Raw genomic sequence first — 27583 nt, forward strand, 5'->3', positions numbered from 1 at the left:
GCTCTCAGGCACATCAAGAGAGATGAGTAATTTGAGGACATGGCATGCTGAATGTGGTCTTTCTCTTTACTAGGCATTTGGGCCTGGACCTGGTGCCTCGAAAGGACTTTGAAGTAGTGGATGCGGACCAGATTAGTGTCTCAGATCTCTATAAAATGGTAAGAAATTATTACACAGTGTAGCTTGCTCCTGCACACTTAAGTTTTTCTCTTTTACTATCCCTAATTACATTATGAAACAATATTGCTAAAATCATTCCTTTGTCTTTGTTTCAATGTATTTAAGGGCTCTTCCTTATCTGGACAGTACCTATCACACTTGCTCTCTAAATAGAATTACTATGTAGGGCTGTTGGGCCTACTGTAATGTCTAGCTGTCATTTCTCAGTTGGTTTTGCTGGTGAACAGAGCTCCTTCAGCCTGCAGCAGTTACTAAAATTTTGTCTGTCTCCACCTCTTAAAAAAAGAAGGTAGTTGAAGCTGAAAAGAGCCAGTTATTAATTAATGTAATGATTAACCCTGGAAATAATGTACCAGCATTTCTTTCTTAAAACTTTTTTTTATTGAACTATAGTTGATTTACAATGTTGTGTTCGTTTCTGGTGTATAGCAAAGTGATTCAGTTGTGTGTGTGTGTGTGTGTGTGTGTGTGTGTGTGTGTGTGTATTCTTTTTCAGATTCTTTTCCATGAGAGTTTATTACAAGATATTGAATATAGTTCCCTGTGTTGTACAGTAGGGCCTTGTTGTTTATCATTGTACCAGTATTTCTAAGATAAATCCTTAACTGTCTGTTGGTTATTATAAAAGTGTATTGAGTTGACTGATAACCAAGATTACATTTTGCAGGCTGAATAAGAAGAATTAACTAGAAGGTACAGAATTTTAAAGTAAAACAAATAAACATCAGAAACCTTAGGTGACTATTAAGCTTAGACTAAAGGACTGGGTAAAACCTCACTTTGAGGAGTATATATTCAAGGAGTGTATATTGGTGAGAATTACAAGTTTTAGAAAGAATTACAAATTTCTCTTTAAGAAAATGTAATATTTTTAGGAGACACAGAGGATGCAAAGTATGTTGCCTGGTCAAGAACCATAGGAAATTTGCCTAAATAATATACAAATAACATATCAATTGCTTCTGTATATTTGCTTATGTATATTTACAAGTATACAAAAGCATTTGTGTTCAGTTGCCTTAACTATGCTCTTTGTGAAGTGATATGTGTGAGATATAGAAATTAAAGATGGAGACTTACTCCTTCCCTTAAGAATATCACCATCTATGGCGCAGTGGTTAAGAATCTGCCTGCCAGTGCAGGGGACAAGGGTTCGAGCCCTGGTCCGGGAAGATCCCACATGCCGCGGAGCAACTAAGCCTGTGTGCCACAACTACTGAGCCTGCGCTCTAGAGCCCGCCTGCCACAGCTATTGAAGCCCACGTGCCTAGAGCCTGTGCTCCGCAACAAGAGAAGCCACTGCAATGAGAAGCCCGCACACCGCAATGAAGAGTAGCTCCCACTCGCTGCAACCAGAGAAAGCCTGCACACAGCAATGAAGACCCAACGCAGCCAAAAATAAAAACTAAAAAAAAAAAAAAAAGAATATCACCATCTAGGGTATTGGTTCCTAACTCTTTCTATATTATGGAGGATCGATAAAATTTCTCCCCAGGACGATACAAGTATGATTTTGCATACAAAATTTTATACTCAATTTTAGGGAATTGATAGTTGCCTCTGAACCCCATGCATGGTCCCCATGTTTAGAAACTACTCTAGTGGGACCAAATAGACCACAAACAAGAAGGTTTATGAGCTGCATGTCATAATTAAGATATACACTGATGCTGTTAGAGGTAGTAGCTGATTTCCTGGGGCTTTGAGCAATCAATGAAAGCCTCCAGAGGCAAGTAATGCTTAAGGTGAGTCTTGAGAGATGTGCAGGGCTTCATCAGGAAGAAAAGCCATAAGGAAAGACATTCCAAAAATAGCACAGAGCATAGGGAAGTAGTAATTCCAGGAAACTATAAGATATTTGGTAACTTTGGCGTGTAAGTATGTGTTAGCAATTGGGAGATAAGGCCAAGAAGAAGACAAGAGCCAGATCACAAAGAGCTTTGTAATCCCCAAATTAGTAGAACTGCTAGTCTGATAGAACCATGGAGTGACATGATTGGATGTGGGTTTTAAATGCTGAGAGAGTATAAAATGCAGAAGACTGGAATCAGGGAGGAAAGAGACCACGGAAGTGATTCAGGCAAGAAATAATGGCTAGGCAACAATAGGAATGGAGAAAAAAATGCAATAGAGAATGTAGATGTTAATAAGTAAAAATGATGAATTTTGATGATCAATTAGATGTGGAAAGTGAAGGAAGAATGACAGTTTGAAGCTAAGAACTCCCCTCAGAATGGTGGCTTGGAGGATGATATTTTTGGTAAGGATTTTGCATTTTATTCTAAGTGTGACAGAAGGCCTGTGAAGGTATTTGAGCAGGGGAATTACATGATTTGGCTTACATTTTAAAAGGATTCCTCCAGCTGATGTGTGCAGAAGGACTGGAGTAGAGCAAGAAGGGAAACAGGGAGCAGTCATTCAAACAAAAGATTTTGATTTCAGTATCTTGAGCTAGATAGGGTTGGAACAGTGGAAGTGGTAAGTTGTTGGATTCTGAATATGTGTTGAAGGATAGATCCAGTCAGAGTTGTTGATAGATTGAATAGGTGTGCGTGTGTACAAAAAAGAGAAAGGTCAGAGAAGAATGACTCCTATGTTTTGACATGCCCAACTTTGACCTGGGTGGAAATGGAATAGGAAACATTGTGGGAGAAGAGAGTAGAGCAGTGGGGATCAATATTTCTGGGTTTTCCTTTCAAGGTTTAAATGTCTTCTAGACCTCCAGACTGAGATGTTGAAAGTCTGGAGTTCAGAAGTGAAGTTAAGATGTAACAATTTTGGAGTCATCAGAGTATATATGGTATTAAAAGCTGTTGGATAAGATGACCACTGCTTTCCACAAACCTCCATACAGTGGAACCCAGTGGTCAGCAGGTCCTACACAGCAATTCCAGACAGTCAAGCATCAACAGCCATTGGAAGAAACCTCCCACATGAAAGTTAAAGACCAAAAGAAATACTTATGAAAGAAACTTGGAAAAAACTGACAACTCAGTGGAAGAAAATGGTGATTGCTGTCTGCAAAGGGAAATGAGACAACCAGGAAGCAGAGCGGAGCAATCTAAGAAGCAACCCAAGGAGCTCTAGAAAATTACAAATGAGATAACTGGAATAAACTTGGTATAAATACTGAGACATCTAGACATGGCTAGGAACAAGGAAGTAGGGCAGACAGAGGCTGCCAGTATCAGTCATGCATTGGGAGCTACCATGGCTCACAGTGGCCTGCTCTGCTTAGGATCCCAGCAGCCTTTGCTGCTGTGGACCTCAACAGCCCTTGTGGGCACTGCAGAACCCCTCAGCTTTTATTACTGGGGACCTCATAATGGATCTCAGCACACTGCTCCACAGAGGACCCCAGCATATTTCACCACTGAAGAAACCAGTAGCCACCACAGAACCCCTGCAGATTTTGCCATTAAGGTTTTCACCCCACAGGTATCTGCATTCACAGATGCCAGCCACCTGAGTCCCCCACCTCCCTCCGCATCTCTTGACAGAGCACGAGTTATGTAGCAGCCCTGGCCTCTGTGGTTGTGTGCATGTAAGACACCAGTCTAGACCCCTACTGCTGAACCCCACTGCTTTGTGTGTGCTCATGTCTAGCCTCTGCAGCTATGTACCTGCACGCCACCAGCCTGACTCCCAACACAGGCCTCCACTGCCATGCATACAACCATGGCAAGCCCCTGTAGCCACAGGAGTGTATGCCAACAGCCAAGGCCCCCACAGCTGCTTATGGCCCATATCCAGCCTTGACTTGTCACTGGCCTGCAACCCTAGGCTCACCTAAAGGTAGCCCCTGCAGCTGTGCACCTGCACACTGGCCAGCCCAACTCCCATCCCTGCCTCCACTGCCATGCATGTGCTCATGGCTAGCCTCTACAACCTCATGAATATGTGCCAACAGCTAGGGTCCCTGCAGTTGCTTGTCAATCTGCAGTTTGCACCAGCCCTTTCTGCTAGTCCCAGCACTTGCTATTATTTGTGTGTCTGCAGCTTCCGCCTCCCACTATGCAGGTACCTGAAGCTGGACCCTGAAGCCATGTGTGTACACACTTCTGACTCTGCCCACCACTGCTGTCTGCCCTGGTCCCTAGCCACTGGACCTGGAAGATCCACCGAGGACCCCAACATCCCTTGCAGCCACTGTGGACCCTCCACAGCTTTCCCTACGGATCACAGAATTGTTGATATGTGGACCTGTGTGGCCTCAGCCAATGAGACCTGCACCCTGAGCCCAGAGCTACGATATGCCCTAACCTGGGCACCCTGCACCATTAGACCCAGAGTCATAGCATACTCTAGCATCCTCACATCCATAGGTGAAGGTCTTTCCTTACCAAAGTCAGTCCATAAAGTCTTGAAGAGATAACGGCTCTTCAAATGTGCAGACAACTATGAAAGGCTACAGGGATCACAAAAAATCAGGGAAACATGACACCACCAAAGAACACAGTAAATTTTCAGTAACTGACCCTAAAGAAATGGAGATATACAAATTGCCTGACAGAGAATTCAAAGTAGTTATTTTAAAGATGCTCAGAGAGCTACAAGAGAACACCAGTAAACAGTTCAACAAAATCAGGTAAATAATACAAGACCAAAATGAGAAGTTCAACAAAAAGATAGAAAACATAAAAGAGAACCAAACGAATTTTGGAGCTGAAGAATACAATGACTGAACTGAAGAATTCAGTGGAGAGATTCAATATTAGACTGGACCAAGCAGAAGAAAGAATTAGTGAACTTTGGGACTTCCCTGGTGGTGCACTGGTGAAGAATCCGCCTGCCAACGCAGGGGACACGGGTGTGAGCCCTGGTCTGGGAAGTTCCCGCATACTGCGGAGCAACTAAGCCTGTGTGCCACAACTGCTGAGCCTGTGCTCTAGAGCCCATGAGCCACAACTACTGAGACTGCGTGCCACGACTACTGAAGCCCACGTGCCTAGAGCCTGTGCTCCACAACAGGAGAAGCCACCACAGTGAGAAGCCTGTGTACCACAATGAAGAGCAGCCCCCGCTTGCCACAACTAGAGAAAGCCCGTGTGCAGCAGCAACGAAGACCCAATGCAGCCAAAAAAGATTTTTAAAAACTCATAAAACAAAGAGTCCCTGGAATTCCCTGGCAGTCCAGTGGAGCCAAAAAAAAAAAAGAGAGAATTAGTGAACTTAGAGACAGATATATCAGAATTTTCCAGTCAAAGGAGAAAAAAGTAAAAAGAATGAAGAAACCCTATGATATTTATTGATTACCATTAAGAGAATCAATCTATAGATTATTAGAGAACCAGGAAGAGAAGAGAGCAGAAAGGGGCAGAAAGCTTACTTAAAGTAATGCCTGAGAACTTGCCAAATCTGGGGAGAGAGATTTGAACATCAAGTTCATGAAGCTCATAGGTTCCCAAACAATTTGAACCCACAGAGATCTTCTCCACGACATTATAATAAAACTATCAAAAATCAAAGACAGAGAAAAATACCATATGATATCACTTATATGTGGAATCTAAAAAAATGATACAAGTTAACTTATTTACAAAACAAATAGACTGACAGACATAGAAAACAAACTTACGGTTACCAAAGGGGAAAGGGGAGGAGACAAATTAGAAGTTTGGGATTAACAGATACACACTACTATATATAAAAACAAACAAGGGGCTTCCCTGGTGGCTCAGTGGTTGAAAGTCTGCCTGCCAATGCAGGGGATATGGGTTCGTGCCCCGGTCCGGGAAGATCCCACATGCTGTGGAGCGGCTGGGCCTGTGAGCCATGGCCCCTGAGCCTGCGTGTCCAGAGCCTGTGCTCTGCAACGGGAGAGGCCACAACAGTGAGAGGCCTGCATACCGCAAAAAACAAACAAACAAACAAAAAAACAAACAAGCAGCAAGGAGACCCAGCGCTGCCAAAAATAAAATAAATAAATTAAAAAAAACATGAAGATATAAAACACTTAAGTATATAGTCAAATTCAGAATACTCCAATACTATAATATGGCAGTATATTACTCTAGTATAAAGGCGAAAAGAAAGAAAAATTAAAAATAACTATAATTACAGTAATTTGTTAATGGATACACAGTATAAAAAGATGTAAACTATGATATCAAAAACATAAAGTGGTGGGAAGTGAGTAAAAGGGTAGAGATTTTGTATGGGATTGAAGTTAAGTTGTAATAGCTTTATCAATAAGATGTTTTATGTAAGTCTCACGTAACCAGAAAGCAAAAACCTACAGTAGATACACACAAGATAAAGAGAAGTGAATCAAAGCACACTACTATGGAAAATCATCAGTTCACAAAGAAAGACAGCAAGAGAAAAGAAAAGGAACTACAAAATGAGCTAGAAAACAATTTTTAAAATAGCAATAGAAATTTCTTACCTATCTATAATTACTTTACTTAAATGTAAATGGATTAAATTCTCAATCAGAAGACATAGAGCAGCCAAATGGATTTAAAAAAAACAAAGAATATTCTGTTTATTAACAGACTCACTTTAGTGTTGAGGACATGCATAGGCTGAAAGCAAGAAACAGAAAAAGATAATCCATCCAAATGGCAATGAAAAGATGGCACGCGGATCTTTTTTTTTTTTTTTGCAGTATTCGGGACTCTCACTGTTGTGGCCTCTCCCGTTGCGGAGCATAGGCTCCGGACGCGCAGGCTCAGCGGCCATGGCTCACGGGCCTAGCCACTCCGCAGCATATGGGATCTTCCCGGCCCGGGGCACAAACCCGTGTCCCCTGCATTGGCAGGCGGACTCTCAACCACTGCACCACCAGGGAAGCCCAGTAGCTATTTTTATACCAGACAAAATAGACTACTTTTTAAAAATAAATTTATTTATTTATTTTTGGCTGTGTTGGGTCTTCATTGCTGTGCACGGGCTTTCTCTAGTTGCAGTGAGTGGGGGCTACTCTTCGTTGTGGTGCATGGGTTTCTCATTGTGGTGGCTTCTCTTTGTTGTGGAGCATGGGCTCTAGGCACGTGGGCTTCAGTAGTTATGGCACGTGGGCTCAGGAGTTGTGGCTCACAGGCTGTAGAGGGCAGGCTCAGTAGTTGTGGCACACGGGCTTAGTTGCTCCGTGGCATGTGGGATCTTCCCGGACCAGGGCTCAAACCTGTGTCCCCTGCATTGGCAGGAATATTCTTAACCCCTGCACCACAAAGGAAGTCCCAAAATAGGCTTTAATTAAAAAACTGTAACAAGAAAGATAGAGGGTGATTATATAATGATAGAGAGGTCATTCATCAAGAGCATATAACAACTGTAAATATATATGCACCCAACTTCAGAGCACCTGAATCTATAGAGCAAATATTAACAGAACTGAAGTGAGAAATACACAAGAATACAACAAAATTAGATTCTTTAGTACCCCACTTTCAACAAGTGATAGATCATTCAGACAGGAAATCAATGAGGACATGTTGGACTTGAACTACACTTAGTACCAAATGGACCTAACAGTCATATTTGGAATATTAAGAATATTCTGTCCAATAGCAGCAGGATACACATTCTTCTCTAGTGCACACGGAATAATCTCCAGGATGGATCACGTTAGGCCACAAAATAAGTCTTAACAAATATAAGAAGATAGAAATCATATGAAATATCTTTTCTGACTACAGTGATTTGAAACTAGAATTCAATAACAGGAAGAAGACTGGAAAATCCAAAAATATGTTGCAGTTAAGCAACACAATCCTGAACGACCAATGAGTCAAAAAAGAAATCAAAAGGGAAATAAAAAAATATGTCCTGAGACAAGCAAAAATGGAAACACAACATGCTAAAACTTAGGGATGCAGTGAAAGCAATTCTAGAAGGAAAGTTTATAGTGATAAATGCCTCCGTTAAGAAAAAAAGATCTCAAATAACCGAACTTTATACTTTGTAGAACCAGGAAAAGAACAAACTATTCCCAAAGTCAGCAGAAGGAAGGAGGTAACAAAGATTAGGACAAAAGTAAATGAAATAAAGAATAGAAAAACAATAGAAAAGATCAATGAAGCTAAGACTAGTTGGCAAATGTTTAGCTAGATTTAGCAAGAAAAGAGAGAACTCAAGTAAATAAAATTATAAATGAAAGAAGAGACAGCTGATAAACAGAAATACAAATGATCATAAGAGACTGCTATGAACAATTATATGCCAACAAATTGGACACCCTAAATAGAAACATACAACCTACCAAGACTAAATTATGAAGAAATAGGAAAACCGAACAGACCAATAACAAGTAAAGAGATTGAATCAGTAATCAAAAACTTCCTAACAAAGAAAAGCCCAGGACCAGATGGCTTCATGGGTGAATTTTATCAAACATTTAAGAAGAATGAATGCCAATCCTTCTGAAACTCTTCCAAAGAAATTGAATAGGAGGAAACACTCTTCAAACTTATTTTACAAGGCCATCATTACCCTGATACCAGAGCCAGATAAGGACACTCCAAGAAAAGAAGGCCAATATCCCAGATGAATGTAGATACAAAAATTCTCAACAAAATGCTAGCAAACCACATTCAACAGCACATTAACAGCACATGATCAAGTGGGATTTATTTCAGGAATGCAAGAATGGTTCAGCATCTGCGAATCAATCAATGTAATGTGCCACATTAACAAAATAAAAGATAAAAATCATATGATCAAAACCTATAATGGAAAAGAATCTGTAAAACATATATATATATATATACATATATATGTATATATATGTGTATATATATACATATATATATATATAAACTGACTCACTTTGCTATATGCCTGAAAGTAACACAACATTGTGAATCAACTGTAGTTCAATTAAAAAATCATAAGATCATCTCAATAGATGCAGAAAGAGCAATTGACAAAATTTCAACATCCTTTATGATAAAAACTCTCAAGAAAGTGGGCATAGAAGAAGCACACCTCAGTATAATGAAGCCATATATGAGAAGCCCACAGCTAACATCATACTCAACAATGAAAGGCTGAAAGCTTTTTCTCTAAGATCAAGAACAAGACAAGGGTGCCCACTCTCACCATTCCTATTCAACATAGTACTGGAGGGACTTCCCTGGTGGTGCAGTGGTTAAGAATCCACCTGCCAATAGGTTTGATCCCTGGTCCGGGAAGATCCCATGTGCTGCGGAGCAACTAAGCCCATGTGCCACAACTACTGAGCCTGCACTCTAGAGCCCGCGAACCACAGCTACTCAGCCTGCGTGCCACAACTACTGAAGCCCACATGCCCTAGAGCCCATGCGCTGTAACTACTGAGCCCATGCGCTGCAACTACTGAAGCCTGTGCGCCCTAGGGCCCGTGTGCCACAACTACTGAGCCTGCACTCTAGAGCCCGCGAACCACAGCTACTCAGCCTGCGTGCCACAACTACTGAAGCCCACATGCCCTAGAGCCCATGCGCTGTAACTACTGAGCCCATGCGCTGCAACTACTGAAGCCTGTGCGCCCTAGGGCCCGTGTGCCACAACTACTGAGCCTGCACTCTAGAGCCCGCGAACCACAGCTACTCAGCCTGCGTGCCACAACTACTGAAGCCCACATGCCCTAGAGCCCATGCGCTGTAACTACTGAGCCCATGCGCTGCAACTACTGAAGCCTGTGCGCCCTAGGGCCCGTGTGCCACAACTACTGAGCCTGCACTCTAGAGCCCGCGAACCACAGCTACTCAGCCTGCGTGCCACAACTACTGAAGCCCACATGCCCTAGAGCCCATGCGCTGTAACTACTGAGCCCATGCGCTGCAACTACTGAAGCCTGTGCGCCCTAGGGCCCGTGTGCCACAACTACTGAGCCCACATGCTGCAACTACTAAAGTCCACGAGCCTAGAGCCCACGATCTGCAACAAGAGAAGCCACCACAATGAGAAACCCGCACACCGCAATGAAGAGTAGCCCCCGCTTGTCTCAACTGGAGAAAGCCCGCACACAGCAACAAAGACCCAACGCAGCCAGAAAAACCAACACCAACAACAAAAAACAAAAAAACAACCGATAGTACTGGAAGCCCTAGCCAGAACAATAGAGCAGTTAGGCAAGAAGAAGAAAGAAAAGGCATCCAAATGGGAAAGAAAGAAAGAAAGAAACTGTCACTACTTGCAGATGACATGATCTTATACATATAAAATTTTTGAAGACTCCACCAAAAAACTGTTAGAATAAAAAAATTCAATAAAGTTTCAGGATACAAAATCAACATACATAAATCAATTACAAAAATCAGAATATCCTCTGAACTATCTGAAAAAAAATAAAGCAAACAATCCTATTTACAATAGCATCAAAAACAATAAAATACTTAGAAATAACTTTTCACTAAGTAAGTGAAAGATCTATATACTGAAAACTATAAGATATTGATGAAATTAAAGAAGACAAAAATAAATGGAAAGATATCCCATGCTCAAGAATTAGAAGAGTTAATATTGTTAAAATATCCATCCTACCCAAAACCATCTATAGATTCAATGCAATCCCTATAAAAATTCCAGTGGTGTTTTCCACAGAAATAGAAAAACCAATCCTAAAATTTGTATGGAACCACAATGGACTCTGAATAGCCAAAGCAATCTTGAGAAAGAAAAAAGCCTGAAAGCATCACACTTCCTGATTTTGAACTATATTATAAATCTATAGTAATTCAAAACAGTGAATGTTGTACTGGCATAAAAACAGACACATAGGGCTTCCCTGGTGGCGCAGTGGTTGAGAGTCCGCCTGCTGATGCAGGGGACATGGGTTTGTGCCCCGATCCAGGAAAATCCCACATGCCGCGGAGCGGCTAGGCCCGTGAGCCATGGCGGCTGAACCTGCGCATCCGGAGCCTGTGCCCCGCAATAGGAGAGGCCACAACAGTGAGAGGCCCGCGTACCGCAAAAAAAACAAAAAACAAAACAAAAAAACAGACACATAGACCAATGGGACAGAATCAAAATCCCAGTAATAAACCCACACATATACAGTCAAGTAATATTTTAACAAGGGAGCCAGTAATTTTCACTGGGGAAGGGATAGTCTCTTCAATAAATGTTAGGAAAACTGGATATGCAAAAGAATGATACTGAGCCCATGCGCTGCAACTACTGAAGCCTGTGCGCCCTAGGGCCCGTGTGCCACAACTACTGAGCCCACATGCTGCAACTACTAAAGTCCACGAGCCTAGAGCCCACGATCTGCAACAAGAGAAGCCACCACAATGAGAAACCCGCACACCGCAATGAAGAGTAGCCCCCGCTTGTCTCAACTGGAGAAAGCCCGCACACAGCAACAAAGACCCAACGCAGCCAGAAAAACCAACACCAACAACAAAAAACAAAAAAACAACCGATAGTACTGGAAGCCCTAGCCAGAACAATAGAGCAGTTAGGCAAGAAGAAGAAAGAAAAGGCATCCAAATGGGAAAGAAAGAAAGAAAGAAACTGTCACTACTTGCAGATGACATGATCTTATACATATAAAATTTTTGAAGACTCCACCAAAAAACTGTTAGAATAAAAAAATTCAATAAAGTTTCAGGATACAAAATCAACATACATAAATCAATTACAAAAATCAGAATATCCTCTGAACTATCTGAAAAAAAATAAAGCAAACAATCCTATTTACAATAGCATCAAAAACAATAAAATACTTAGAAATAACTTTTCACTAAGTAAGTGAAAGATCTATATACTGAAAACTATAAGATATTGATGAAATTAAAGAAGACAAAAATAAATGGAAAGATATCCCATGCTCAAGAATTAGAAGAGTTAATATTGTTAAAATATCCATCCTACCCAAAACCATCTATAGATTCAATGCAATCCCTATAAAAATTCCAGTGGTGTTTTCCACAGAAATAGAAAAACCAATCCTAAAATTTGTATGGAACCACAATGGACTCTGAATAGCCAAAGCAATCTTGAGAAAGAAAAAAGCCTGAAAGCATCACACTTCCTGATTTTGAACTATATTATAAATCTATAGTAATTCAAAACAGTGAATGTTGTACTGGCATAAAAACAGACACATAGGGCTTCCCTGGTGGCGCAGTGGTTGAGAGTCCGCCTGCTGATGCAGGGGACATGGGTTTGTGCCCCGATCCAGGAAAATCCCACATGCCGCGGAGCGGCTAGGCCCGTGAGCCATGGCGGCTGAACCTGCGCATCCGGAGCCTGTGCCCCGCAATAGGAGAGGCCACAACAGTGAGAGGCCCGCGTACCGCAAAAAAAACAAAAAACAAAACAAAAAAACAGACACATAGACCAATGGGACAGAATCAAAATCCCAGTAATAAACCCACACATATACAGTCAAGTAATATTTTAACAAGGGAGCCAGTAATTTTCACTGGGGAAGGGATAGTCTCTTCAATAAATGTTAGGAAAACTGGATATGCAAAAGAATGAAACTGTACTCCTGTTTTATGCCACGCACAAATATTAACTCTAAATATATTAAGGACTTAAATGTTAGACCTGAAACCGTAAATCTCCTATAAGGAAACATAAGGGAAAAGCTGCTTGATGTTGGTGTTGGCAGTGATCTTTTGGATATGACATCAAGAGCACAAGCAACAAAAGCAAAAATCAGCAAGTGGGACTATATCAATCAGAAAAGTTTCTGTACAGCAAAATATACAGTCAACAAAATGAAAATTCAACCTGCAGAATAGGAGAAAATGTTTACAAACCTTATATATGATAAAGAGTTAATATCCAAAATATGTAAGGAACTCTTAAAACTCAGTAGCAAAATATCAATTATTCTGAGTTTTTAAATGAGAGAAAGATGTGACTTTTCCAAAGAAGTCATACATACATGAAAAGGTGTTTGATAATCAGTGATCATCAGGGAAATGCAAATCAAAACCACAATGAGATGCTACCTCACACGTGTTAGATATTACTTCACACCTATTTGCTTATCATTAAATAAATGCTGGCAAGGATATGGAGAAAAGAGAACTCTTATGCACTTTTGGTGGAAATGTACATTTGTACATTCCAAAATGCCAGTTCTGATGTCATTCTCTGGCTACCCATGTGGGGTGCTTTCAGACTAGATTGAAGAGTTCTCCCCCAATTTTTTTTTAATTTATTTTTTTGACTGCATTGGATCTTCTTTGCTGCCTGCAGGCTTTCTCTAGTTGCAGCAAGCAGGGGCTACTCTTCTTTGTGGTGCATGGGCTTCTCATTGTGGTGGCTTCTCTTGTTGCAGAACATGGGCTCTAGGCGCACGGGCTTCAGTAGTTGCAGCATGCTGGCTCAGTAGTTGTGGCTCTCGGGCTCTAGAGCACAGGCTCAGTAGTTGTGGCACACAGGCTTAGTTGCTCTGCAGAATGTGGGATCTTCCCGGACCAGGGATCGAACCCGTGTCCGCTGCATTGCCATGCAGATTCGTAACCACTGCGCCAGCAGGGAGGTCCCAAGTTCTCCCCAAATTTGATGCCTCTGAAGTCTAGAATGATGTCTGTTATTGTCATCCAGGATAATTTACACTGAAATTAGCTGTAAACTCCCATATATAGTTATAATTGAACATTAATGTTTATGATTGGTAGTCATTTTTAAGAGTTAGTCAGTAAATTCACTTGAGAAGAATGCCTTAGTGTAGACCCTAAAAATAAAACAATGGAAAGAGTTGTAGGCCAGTAACCTTTCCAGTGGGATATAGGTCAGTAAACCATAGAAAGCTTGCTTTTTGTTTTTTGAAAGCCTGATTTTTTTAAAGCTTTTTTTTTTGTGTGAACTATTTTATTTATGAAGTTTTCTGTTGTACATAAGCCTTCTATGTGATGATTTCCCCAGCTGGTGGAGACTTGTTTTAATTATATTTAATATGTATCGTGGGAACATATATTCCCATGGATGAACATTAATAGTCAATAATAATTAGCCAATATAGCTAATAATGCACATGAATATTTAATAATTAACTAATATAGCTAGTGAGATGCATTTAAATTAATATTTAATTGTACTTCAGTTTTATTTAGGGTTAAATGTGTATACTTGTTAAAAGAATGAAACCATTCTATTCAGCAACCAGTTGTCTTAGCCATGTGATGTGGAACAGTTCACCAAATGAGAGCTGTCTCACAACCTGTAGGGGCCAAAAGGAGGCAGGATAGAAACTCTCATTTTCAAGTCTCCTAAGACCAGGGACTTGAAGAATGGTGAACACACCTTTCTTCCTGGCCGGGGTTTACTTCTAAATGTGACTGACTTTTCTTTAATAACTAATTATAAAAATAGAACAGCAATAATAAGAAGAATACTAATTATAGATAACAATGATCAACCACTTACAGTGTGTACTATGCTGAGTTAATCTGCACAAAACCCTATGAGGAACATATGTATATGTATAGCTGATTCACTTTGTTGTAAAGCAGAAACTAACACACCATTGTAAAGCAATTATACCCCAATAAAGATGTTTAAAAAAAAAAAAACCCTATGAGGTTCAGCATGAAATGTTATCCTCACTTTACAGATGAGGAAAGTGTGAGTCAAAATTTAAAATTTTGCACTTAGGTCCCTAACTACTATATCTTGCTGCTTCCCATTATGTTATTTGAACCTTGCATTAACCTTGTGAGGAAGACAACAAAAACTTTTATTTCATTTTTATAGTTGAGGGAAAATGTCCCTTGGAGAGAGTAAACAATTTGTCTGGAGTTTCACAACCCATTTGCATGCAGCTGGGATTGGAATCTGCTTCTTCTAACTTTAGCCAGCAGCAAAGGAACAGCATGGAGAGATGTTTGGGAAGGAGCCACTTGTGGTTAAAGGCTATACCTTCTCCAGTGTGGAGAGCCTGAGGAAGCTGTGTCACGCAGTGCAGGATGTGATACATTGTGTGGAGAGGACAGTGGCAAAACAAAAATCCAGTAGCAAGCACCCACCTGTGACTTGGCTGGTACTCTAAGCTAGAAAGGCCTGGGTTTGAATCCAGACTTTGCCACCTTCTTGCTGTGTGGGACCTTCAGCATTTCACTTCCTTACACTAAACCTTAGCTGGCTCTGTCAAATACAAATAACATTTGTCTAACAAGGTTATTAGAATTAAATGAGATCATATATGTAAAATATATATCAGAATGCCTAGCATATAGAAGGTTCCTGATAAAAGTTAGTTTCCTTCCCAATTGATTGAGTTTTTCTTTCTTTCCATAGCATTTATCTAGCCGGCAGAGTGTACAGCAAAGCACATCTCAGGTAAGCAACTTAACCAGGCCTCCCTCTCTTTTCCCTCAGTTCTTTCTTTTACACGATTATAAAATAGGGATGCACCAAGAAATTACTGACTTCTTTTTTTTCTTTTTGATAGTCTTTTATTTTTATTTATTTATTTTTACCACTGACTTCTTGATTGTGACCTAAGGAGCCCTGACCTCCAAGCGGACTTGGCTACTTTCCACTCCTCTGTGCAAATTTACACAAGCACGGTTGAAACAAAGTAGACTGAGAGACTAAAATGAATCAGTCTGAGAAAATAAAAATGGTATTTAGAATGGTAACTATTACTATCTAACAGTATAAACGAAATGCATCAGGGTCATGACAGCATCTCCAAGAAGTGACTTTGAAAATGGTTCTCTGGAGAATTTAGATGTTTGTGACCTGGTGGAGATTTTGAGTTCACTTATAAGTTGGAATTACTGTTCCCATATCTCCTTCACTCTGTTTACTTTTCCCAGCTGCATATTTGCCTACCTCAAATCAAGCATATTGACGCAACATCTGCTACTAGCAAAGAAAACACTTTCAATCTCCCTTTCTCTCCCTTCAGCAGTATGAGAAGAGTTAGTCATTTAGTTTTAATTTTACTTATGATCAATATAATGAATAACTAAAATATTAGCAATCATTGTTTTTTGCCTTCCTCATTAGGTAGATACAATGCGCCCACGACATGGGGAAACCTGTCGGATACCAGTGCCACATCACTTCTTTCTCAGTCTGAAGAGTTTCACCTACAATACCATTGGGGAAGATACCGATGTCTTCTTTTCCTTATATGATATGAGAGAAGGCAAGCAGATCAGGTAAAAGTTATTAGAAGCTCTGGTGAGGTTGAGACTCTGTATTAAAATGGTGTGTCCTAGATCATAGGCATCTCTGGACTTCAGAGAAGATAGATGCACAGAGGAGGCAAAACAAGATAAAGTAACCTCCTCTTATTTAGCTGAGAGTTTTGCTTCAAATCCCAGTGTACCCTGAAGTCACATATGGCCTCTTTTGTCCCTGTGCCTATTTCCACATGGAAGCTCAAACTCAATCTTGGCCATCACCACCTCAGGGAAAGCAAAGGATGCGTCTATTCAATGCCAGAGGAAACACATAGGAGAAACATAGAACAAAGCAAATTCAGCAAAGCGACCCAGCTCTTGAATGCAGGAAGCCCTGGGCTCTGCTTTCCTGCATGTGGGATGGAGAGGGCTCACAAGGAAATAGGCTAATGTTGTCCTGTTTGAGGGCAGCCCCGGCCCTCATTGTCCGCCTAGCCCCGTAAAAGGAAGAGCATATTCTGGACAAAAGGGAAAGTTGGCCTGACTCTATCATTCCTCTTTCACTTGGATTGGAGGAGAAGCCACAGAAAGGGGCTGACATGCTGTAGACTGTGTGTCTTAACAGAGCAATGAGACCCTTAAGCATGAGCAACTGCAGTAGTGTTTTTCCTCTTGAAAGGTAGGGAGAAATCAAGGAGACATTCTAGGCTTCTCTTCCTCTAGATGTCAGCAAGGCTCTAAAAGGGTGAGAAGACCTTTGTAGCCAACTTGGAATTTTAGGGAGCCCTGACTTTTCCCTGTGATTATCTTCCAGGTGGGGCAGAGAGAAAATAAATCTTGGGATACTTTTATGTTGCATGGGAACTTTCTGTGTTAAGACTGCTTTATGGGTCGTTGTTGTTGTTTTACTTAAGATTTGAAATTTACTTTTCTAATTGCGTGCTACATGTGGGAAGATTTTAAATGGAAATTATAACAGAGTACAAAAAGAAAGCAGTTAATTTATATGTTCCACAATGCCTCTAGTCTTGACTATCCCACCCTGCCCCCCGCCAAATTAAAGCAGTGTGCTTCACTTTGGCATAGGAGTAAAATGATATACTCACTGATGAGGGCATGTGGGTTTTCCTTGTCACCAGTGGCTCACAGTATGTGCTTCTAGGAAAGCTGTGGTGGTGAAGGCAACTACAGCTGCTGCACATAGGCAAGACTATAGGCCAGGGCTGCATGGATGTAGATTCTGACTGCTCTTGTTTTTCTACTAGACCAGAGGTTTGTAAACTTTCTTATTTACATTTGTGTGTGGAAGAGTCCTTTTTCTTCAAGCTAAATTTTATAAGAAAGTTCAATAAATGAAACAGATAAAATAGAACTACTCTGCTGATGAAAGGGGAAATAACAGGAATCTCACAATGTCCCTGCCCCTACCTAGTAAGTACCCTGTGGAACCTCTGAAAGTACATGGGTTACAGTTTGAAAACCAGAGCACACTGTATTGTCATCTCTGAGTGCCAGGGACTATGTCTTCTCTCTCCATGATCCTAGCACCACACACAGTGCCTGTGCCCAGTACATTCTTTATCGGACTTAATGCACAGAGAAGATGCAAGCCCAGTACAGGCACCCCATTGCTCTGGTTTGTAATTCATGCAGGATCATCAGTCCATGCAGTTGTTTATCTTTGGACTTATTGTTTATAATTGAGTCTCAAGAAACAATAAAACATTTTAAAAGAAGAAATGTAAAAAAAAATTTTTATAGAGTTGCTGGAAATGATTAGGTCATTTAAAATCCCTACATATTAGAGAACTATACAACCTTCACATAATAAAACTGTAAGATTCTTAGTTGAAAATGTACACTTTCTTTAGTTTTAAGAGTGAACTAACAAGTAGAATTTTAGACATAGGTTTAACCAATAAATGTTCTTTCTTCTTTCCATTAGGATTTGTGTAGTGTGTAAGCCCTTAAAAATTTCAGGTCATTGAGCTGGTATTATCAGATAATTATGCTTTCATTATGATTAATTATCAAATTGATCACATATTACTTTTTTGAAGCAGTTGTCAGAAGTCACAAAAGATTAGGGAGATGTATTACATCAGGTGCACAGAGAATAGATACAGAGCAATCGGTTTAATTGTTTCTTCTCCTCAAGATAACTCCTTGAGTGACTATTTTTCCAGTCAAATATTTGTAGTCTGGCCTCCAATCAAATGGTGCTAGTCTAGTGTTCAGTATTGCCAGGACACACTCAACCTCTGTGCCAAAGAACACATGTGAGCGGGGGAGCAAACTAAAGAGAAGACCAGCTATTTCTCTACTCTAAGTCTTATTGCTGATTCCACAGGCAAACCTAGAAGGGCTAAAGTGAATGACAAATTGCCAACCACATCATGCATTCTGATATATTTTGACTGATGAGTATTAGATGATCTGCTGGAGGGCAGAAGCAGCAGGTGGCAGGGCCTTGGTAGCTCTATTTTTTTGTTTCATTTCATCATTCCAAACAGAATCATAAATACTTAGCCTTGAAATCTAAACCTCTAATTAAGACCTCTCCCCTGAGCTTCAGGTCCTCATTTCCTTTTTTCTGCCAGACATATGCCCTTAGGTGTCCTTCAGACATCCATCAACATTTCTAACCTGCATTCATTTTCTATCCTCACACATATACTTCCTCCTTAAATCAAGTGAAAGGCATTTGCTCAGAGATCCATATCAGAAACTTAGGAGTCCTCTTAGTCTCCTCCCTCTCTATCTCCATCCCTTCTCAGTTAATCACTATATCTTATTAACTTTTATCTCCTAATGCCAATCAAATCACTACCCTCACTTTATCCTCACTGTCACCCCAGATCCTTCACATTTCTCCCCAAATGTAGACTCCCTGAATCTGTCTTCCTACCCTGATTTATCTTCCACACCACCACCATACTTCTCTTTTAAAAATACAAACTGTTAATGTCAGCTCCCACTTAGGCTAAAAGCCCTTGTTACTTAGCATGGCAAAAAAGGCCCAGCATGATATAATTCTGCCTGTTTCTCTAACCTTATTTCATGCATCCTATTTTACTCCTGATGACTTATTTGGCTTTTTCTAAACATGCCTTGCTCTTTCATGCCTCTCTACCTTTGTTGGCTTGGTAAACTCCTGTTCATTCTTTACAACTCAACTTTATGAAACCTTCCTCATTCTATTTATGAGTAGAATCAGCCCTGGGGCTTCATTGTGCACATTATGTCACCCTGTACCTAGCTTTATCCCATTACCAGATATTATACTGTAATTATACACATGCATATAGATTTCCCCCACTGGAATGGGAGCTTCCTCGTGTGTTTTTTGTACCATTTTCTCCCCAGTGCTAATCACAGGACTTTGGATATTGGAGCATTAAATAAATAGTTATTGAGTGAATGAATGAATAAATCCATCTATCAAATAAGTACCAGTCAGTCTCCTGTGAATCAAGAAATTTTCATTTAATTGAACAGTTTAGCAAGCATTTGCTGAAGGTTTCTTGTTTGTGGGCCCCTGCAATACCTGCTAGGGATTTAGAGTTAAAAAAAGAAATGTCCCTGCCCCTGAGGAGGTCTGAACAGGGTATTACAGAATTCCTAAAAGATGTGAAACATGTTATTCCCAATTTTAAGTACCAAACAAGCTGAGTGGAAAAGTAAGATGGGCAGATGTCTTACTGACATGTGGCAAGACTTTAAGCACAATAAGAAGTCAGGGAGGTGAATGTAAAATATTTGGCTGATGGGAAGCAGCAGCATAGCACAGGGAGATCGGCTCGGTGCTTTGCCATGACCTAAAAGGGTGGGATAGAGAGGATGGGAGGGAGGCTCAAGAGGAAGGGGATATGGGGACATGTGTATGCGTATGGCTCATTCGCTTTGTTGTGCAACATTAACACAGTATTGTGAAGCAATTATACTCCAATAAAGATGTATTTAAAAAAAAAAAGTCAAGGAGGGACTTCCCTGGAGGTCCAGTGGTTAAGACTTTGCCTTCCAATGCAGGGGGTGCAGGTTTGATCCCTGGTTGGGGAGCTAAGATCCCACATGCCTCGCAAACAAAAAACCAGAACATAAAACAGAAGCAGCATTGTAACAAACTCAGCAAAGACTTTCAAAATGGTCCACATCAAAAACAAAAAATCTTTTAAAAAAACTTCAGGGAAAAACAAACAAAAAATACAATCTATTAAGATAGAAATTTTATAGAGCTTTTCAAGCTGAAAAAAATGAGAAGTCCTATCCAAATCCTGGTTGTTTTATATATTTTTTCTAATCAGTTACATTTCAGACTTTGCTTCATATTTAGGATTAAATTGTATGGTTTGGGAAAGAAATACAGTCAGCTTTGCAATGATATACTGGGAGAGATGACTTATCCTGTCATGGTGAGCTGGATCAGTTGTCACCAGGGTTTTGAATTCAACATTTGAAGAACTATTTTTTTTAAGAGGAAAAGAAGTCAGGGAAGAAAAGGGTCATTGAGAGACTGAGAAGACCTCAAGGGCTCTTGGAGAAAATGAAAGTAGTTGAAAAACAGTGCCCAGGATCCAGATAAGGTATTAACTCATTTGTTCAACAGATATTTATTAAGCAGCTACCAAGTATTGCGTTAGGTGCTAGGGACACTGAGGTGAGCAAGAGAGAGATCTGCTTGTCTTCCTGGAGCTTATGATCTAGTAGAGAAACTAACTGTTTCTAGTAGAGAGACCATTAGACACATGATCACATGAATAAGCACATAGTTTAAAAATTGTCATAAGTGCTATAAAGGAAAATCATGCAGCGTGCTGTGAAACCTCATGTAGATTGGAGTGCAGGGAAGGGAGCTCTTATGGCATCCAAACTAAGGCTTAAAGTATGAGTAAGAAAAGAAGAGTGGATAACATGATCTAGGCAGAAGAAGGTCTAGATGCAGGGAAAAACTTTGTACATTCAGAAAACTGGGAGGTAGTCATTGCTGGGGGAATATAGTGAGTGAGGGAAGGGAAGGATATCACAAGAGGCAGTCACAAGAAGAGATAGTCAGGGACCAGATTATGCGGGGCCTTACAGTCATAGAAAGATTTTGGATTTTATTGTAAGTTCAAGAAGAGGAGATATTCAAGTATGAAAAGTAGCAAAAGCAAAAGCTTGAGTTAGAAATAATAAAGACATGAATGCATGTGTGCAGGAAATTGGAAGAGGCTATTAGAGCTAGGAAAAAGTTTATGTTGACAGTAAACTCGAAGTCTTGAATCTGTTTCTTACCCTTCTTTGTTCATAGCTCCTTGAACAAAGAAAGAGCTCAGTAAATGGTCAGAAAACAAGTACGAATACAAGATTGAATAGGTTGGAGATAGCCCTGAAAACCCTGTAGACTGATTGAGACTTGATGTATTAGATAAACTGTTCTCAATCCTTGAATGGGGGACTGCCATGTTGAACATGGTGATTTGGGATTATCCCAGTGGCAATATATAGGTTAAACTGGAAAATGGATGAGATGAGTTAGGAGCTGTTGCAGATATGAGTTGATAAGGCCTCAGGATAAGGGGACTAGTACTAAGATTAGAGAAGAAAGGGCATCTTACCATATAAGATGTGGTCCCAGACTCATCACCTCTATAATTTAATTTCCTATCATTTCCCGCCTTGATCACTCTACTTTACAATGACCTCCTTGCTATGCCCTAAAATCATAACACGTGTTCCTACCTTAGGGCCTTTCTTTGCACATGCTGTCTCCTGGATAGCCTCATGGTGCTTGCATCCTGACCTTCTTCAGGTTTTTCCTCAAATATCACCCTCTCAGGCTTTTCCTGGCCACCCTGTCTAGAACTGAAACCATCATTACTATCATCTCCCACATACACATGCATACTCTCAATCCTTTCCTTGCTTTATATTTCCCAAGCGTTTATTACCATCTAGCGTACTAAATAGTTTAATTATTTACCTTTTTTATTGTCTGTGTCTCATCACTGGGCTGCAAGCACCGTGAGAACAGAGGTATTTTTCTCTTTTTTCTTTATTTTTTTAATTGAAGTATAGTTCATTTACAATATTTTTTTAGTTTCGAGTGTACAGCAAAGTGATTCAGTTAAACACACGTATATATTCCTTTTTAGATTCTTTTCCATTATAGGTTATTATAAGATGTTGAGTATAGTTCCCTGTGCTATATAGTGGGTCATTGTTATTTACCTATTTTATATGAGAACAGAAATTTTTTTATTTTATCCACTAGCAAATCCCTTGAACCTAAGAGAATATTAGCATTTGGTAGGTACTGAAGTTACTTATTGAATGAATGAGTAGTCAACTAGGTATAGCAACAAACTTAGTTATTCCTCTTATCTCTTTTCTCTCTCTCTCTTTTTAAAACATGTAACTCAATGTTTTTCTACCTTGGCGGCAAGGAGAGTGGTACTATAATTATTGAATCCAGCCAAGTGAAAGAAATGTAGAGTTCATTTTGGGCTATGTTGAGTTTGAAGTGATAGCTATACAAACCACATGCCATATAGTGGGGGCATCTGGGATGCAGGTAAGGTGTCACAGATGAAGATAAGAATTTTCTTAGGGATAGTTCCTGTGTGCAGAAACAAAGCTATCCAAACCTATTTAAATAGCATGTGAGAAGAGCAGAGGGCAAAACACAGGGAATATTTCAGTCATTAGGAAAACATTTTATGCACCTAACATGCAGCATGCTGTCAGGTAATATAAGAGTTCATTAAAAAAGCAATTTGTTGCATCTGACCCTTGCTACAACCTAAGAAGGGGCACAGTGCCTAGTGAGGAAAAAAAAAGAGTTCATTTAAGATTGGGGAAAAAATGCCAGTAAAGGAGAAAACACAATTGAACAAAGCTGAAGGTATACACTTTTTTATTTTAAAATATATTACAGAGCTACAGTAATTAAAATAGGATGGTACTGGCACAAAAACAGACACGTAGACCTATGGAACAGCACAGAGAGCCCAGAAATAAACCCACACATGTCCAGTCAACTGATCTTTGACAAAGGTGCCAAGAATACACAATGAGGAAAGGATAGTGTCTGCAATAAATGGTGTTGGGAAAGCTGGATATCCATATGCAAAAGAGTGAAATTTTACCCTTACACTGTACACAAAAATCAACTCAAAATAGATTAAAGACTTAATGTAAGACCTGAAACCATAAAACTCCTAGAAGAAAACACAGGAAAAACGTTTATTGACATTGGCCTTGACAATGATTTTTTGGCTACAACACTGAAAGCATAAACAACAAAAGCAAAAATAGACAAGTGAGATTACATCAAACTAAAACACTTCATTCTGAACAGCAAAGGAAACAATCAACAAAACGAAGGCAGCCTATGAAATGGGAGAAAATTTTTGCAAACCAAAATAATATCCAAATCAGATAAGGAGTTAATACCCAAAATATATAGAGAACAAATAAAATTTAATAACATAAAAACAAACAATCCAATTTTATAACTGGCAGGAGAACTAACAGACATTTTTCCAAAGAGGGCATCAAAGTGGCCAAGAGGCACATGAAACAATGCTCAACATCATTAATCCTCAGGGAGAAGCAAATAAAAACCAAAATGAGATAGCATCTCCCACCTGTTAGAATGGCTCAAGGATGTGGTGAAAAGGGAACCCATAAATACTGTTGGTGGAAATGTAAATTAATCCAGCCACTATGGAAAACAATATAGAGGTTCCTCAAAAATTAAAAATAGATCTACCATATGATCCAGCAATTCCACTTCTGGGTATATACTCAAAGGAAATAAAAGTGGGATTTTTTCAATAAAAGTTAATTTTTAAAAAAGTGGGATTTTGATAAGATATATGCATACCCATGTTTATCACAGCATTATTTACAGTAGTCAAGGTATGGAAACAACCCCAATACCTATCAGTAGATGAATGGATAAAAAGATGTGTTGTATATACACAATGGAATATTATTCAGCCATGAGAAAGGAGAATATCCTGCCATTTTCAACAATAAGGATGAAACTTGAGCACATTATGCTAAGTGAGTTAAGTCAGACAGAGAAAGTATTATATCACTTGTATGTGGAATCTAAAAAAGTCAAACCTGTGAAAAAACAGAGTAAAATGGTGGTTACCAGGAGATGGAGGAGCAGGGGTGGGGGATAAAATTGGTGGTGTTTAAGGGTATGAACTTATAAGAAGTAGTAAATAAGCCATGGGGATTTAAACACAGTATAATTAATAAAGGACAATAATATTGCACCATAATGATATAATATGCTAAATATTTCTTCAGTGGTAATCATATTGCAATATATAAATGTATCAAAGTAACACACTGTATACCTTAAGTTTATAAAATGTATCACGTCAAATTTATCTAATTTTTTATAAAAGATAAATGTTGGGGAGTATGTGGAGAAAAGGAAACTTTTTTTTTTACATCTTTATTGGAGTATAATTGCTTTATAATGGTGTGTTAGTTTCTGCTTTATAACAAAGTGAATCAGCTATACATATACCTATATCCCCATATTTCCTCCTTCTTGAGTCTCCCTCCCACCCTCCCTATCCCACCCCTCTAGGTGGTCACAAAGCACCGAGCTGATCTCCCTGTGCTATGCGGCTGCTTCCCACTAGCTATCTACCTCATGTTTGGTAGTGTATATATGTCCATGCGTACACTGTTGGTAATGTAAACTGATGCAGCCACTATGGAAAACAGTATGGAGCCTCCTCAAAAAAAAAAAAAGAAAATAGATGTATCATATGATCCAGCAATCCCACTTCTGGGAATATATCCAAAGGAATTGAAATCAGGATCTCAAAGAGATAGCTGCAGTCCCATGTTCACTGCAGCATTATTTACAACAGCCAAACAAGGAAGCAACCTCAGTGTCTATTGGTGAGTGAACGCATAAATAAAATGTAGCATATACATAAAATGGGATATTGTTTAGCCTTTAAAAAGAGGGAAACTGCCATTTGCAACAAGATGGGTGAACTTTGAGGGTATTGTGCTTCATGAAACAAGCCAGACATAGAAGGATAAATAATACATAATACCACTTATATGAGGAATCTAAAATAGTCAGACTCAAAGGAGGAGAGAGTAAAATGATCGTTGCTGGAGCCTAGGGAGAGGGGAAGATGGGGAGGTATTAGTTAAGGGTAGTACAAACTTTCAGTTATAGCAGGTGAATAAATTCTAGAGATGTACTATATGGCATGGTGCCTACAGTTAGCAATACTGTATTGCACACTTAAAAATTTGCTAAGAGTTTAGATCTTTTGTTAAGTATTCTCATTTCACACTATAAGTAGATGAAGATAATAATAGAATGGGAAGAAACTTTTGGAGATGATGACTATGTTTATGACTTAGACATAACATTGTGGTGATGGGTTCAGAGGTGTATATTTATCTCCAAACTCATCCAGTTGTATACATTAAATATATATAGCTTTTTATTTGTCAATTGTACCTCAATAAAGTGGTTTTAAAAAAAGAAATGCTGGGAGATGTGAATTTTCCTAGCAAGTGTTCACCGAATATAAATGCAAGACTTACTAAAATGTATATGTATTTTCTGTATCATCACATAACAAGTATGACAAGCATTATGCAGATTTGCCCCACTTATGCTCTGAAACAGAATTTTCTAAGACAATCCATAATAACATTATAGGCAAATAAAATTGTCTTTTTTTGAAGTTAAAAAAAAGAAGAAATTACTCTCCTGTTTGTTTTTTAATGACATTTATCACCTTCTACATTCTGCATAGTTTAGTCATTTATTGTTCTTATCACTTTTTATCTGTTTCCTCATTTTGTGTTTCCTGGACAGAGAGGGATGTATTTTGTTCACTAAGGTACTCAAGTGCCTGGAACAGTGCTTGTCACCTAATAAGTGCTCAATAAGTGTTTGTTGAATAAATGAGTGTAACTATCCAGAATGTTGCAAAGAGATAAAAAGGAGATGAAAAATATGAAAGAGAAATTAAGGAACATGGAGGATAGAATGAGAGAGGGTAATAAACATCTAATTAGAATCACAGACAAAGAGAAAAGAAAAAAAAGGAGAAGATATACACCAGGAGATAATGGCTGATAATTTTTCATCACTGATGAAAGACAAGAAGATACAAATATAAAGCTACTTATTTGCTTTTGCTCTCACAGGATTCCTCTTTGGGAGCAATGTACTCTCTGACTGTTGTCAGAGGCAAGCCAAGGTTGTTAAATAGAACTTGTCCTCATTTCCATCACTTCACTCTATGGTAATGGTAAATTTACAACATCCAAGGTGGGCCAAAATGCTTTACAATTTTTAAAAAAATATTTTTTCCTTTTTAAAAAATAATTTTTCTGGCTGCTTTGGGTCTTCGTTGCTGCGCACGGGCTTTCTCTAGTTGTGGCGAGCAGTGCTTCTCATTGCGGTGGCTTCTCTTGTTGCGGAGCACGGGCTCTAGGCCTGCGGGCTCAGTAGTTGTGGCTCATGGGCTTTAGAGTGCAGGCTTGGTAGTTGTGGCACACAGGCTTAGTTGCTCCGCGGCATGTGGGATCTTCCTGGACCAGGGCTCAAACCCGTGTCCCCTGCATTGGCAGGCAGATTCTTAACCACTGTGCCACCAGAGAAGTCCCCAAAAAGCTTGTATTCTTAACAAATATAGTATAACTTGGGAAAAGACATGAAGCCCACTGATGGTTTATGGTATCTTGATAAAAGAAGGTTTCACCACCAACAGCAACAAAAACACTTTTAAACTATTTGACTTTTGAAAACACTATAGCACATAGATTCAGTTAACATTTTGAATGAAAAAAAAAAAAATAACGGTATTCACAGAATAAATCCTTAGATTCTCTAACCCAATTTAGAGTCACATGTGAATTTAAATACTGTCAAGGACTGCCATTGACAGAGCACCCTTATGGAAGAGTCATGGTATAGCTGTTCCTTTTGCTGCTTCCAAATACTGGCCTTTGTGGGCAGCTGCCCAAACATTGCCTGAGAGTTTGTCAGCAAACAGATGACTTCATGTGCCCCTTAATTTTTTGATTGAAGTATAGTAGATTTACAATGTTTCAGGTGTACAGCAAAGTGATTCAGTTATATATATTTATATATATTCTTTTTTTATAAGATATTGGATGTAGTTCCCTGTGCTGTACTTGTTTTTTTAAAATCTATTTTATATATAGTAGTGTGTATCTGTTAATCCCAAATCCTAATTTATCCCTCCCTTCTCTTGCTCCTTTGGTAACCATAAGTTTGTTTTCCATGTCTGTGAGTCTATTTCTGTTTTGTACATCAGTTCATTTGTATCATTTTTCTAGGTTCCACAAAAAAGTGATACCATATGATATTT

General features: G+C 39.4%; 1 protein-coding gene across 1 annotated transcript in view; it reads left to right on the forward strand.

The window, feature by feature from the left end:
* Positions 1-27583, forward strand: part of DOCK3 (dedicator of cytokinesis 3) — a 203857-nt gene that overhangs the window by 10125 nt on the left and 166149 nt on the right. Inside the window, exons 2-4 of the mRNA XM_024746488.1 lie at positions 74-158; positions 15367-15408; positions 16084-16238. Coding sequence (XP_024602256.1) covers positions 156-158; positions 15367-15408; positions 16084-16238 — 200 coding nt within the window. The 5' untranslated portion in view covers positions 74-155. The remainder of the gene's footprint in view (positions 1-73; positions 159-15366; positions 15409-16083; positions 16239-27583) is intronic.

The sequence above is a fragment of the Neophocaena asiaeorientalis genome, unplaced genomic scaffold (assembly GCF_003031525.2).
Source record: "Neophocaena asiaeorientalis asiaeorientalis breed wild unplaced genomic scaffold, Neophocaena_asiaeorientalis_V1.1 scaffold251, whole genome shotgun sequence".
NCBI lineage: Eukaryota > Metazoa > Chordata > Mammalia > Artiodactyla > Phocoenidae > Neophocaena > Neophocaena asiaeorientalis.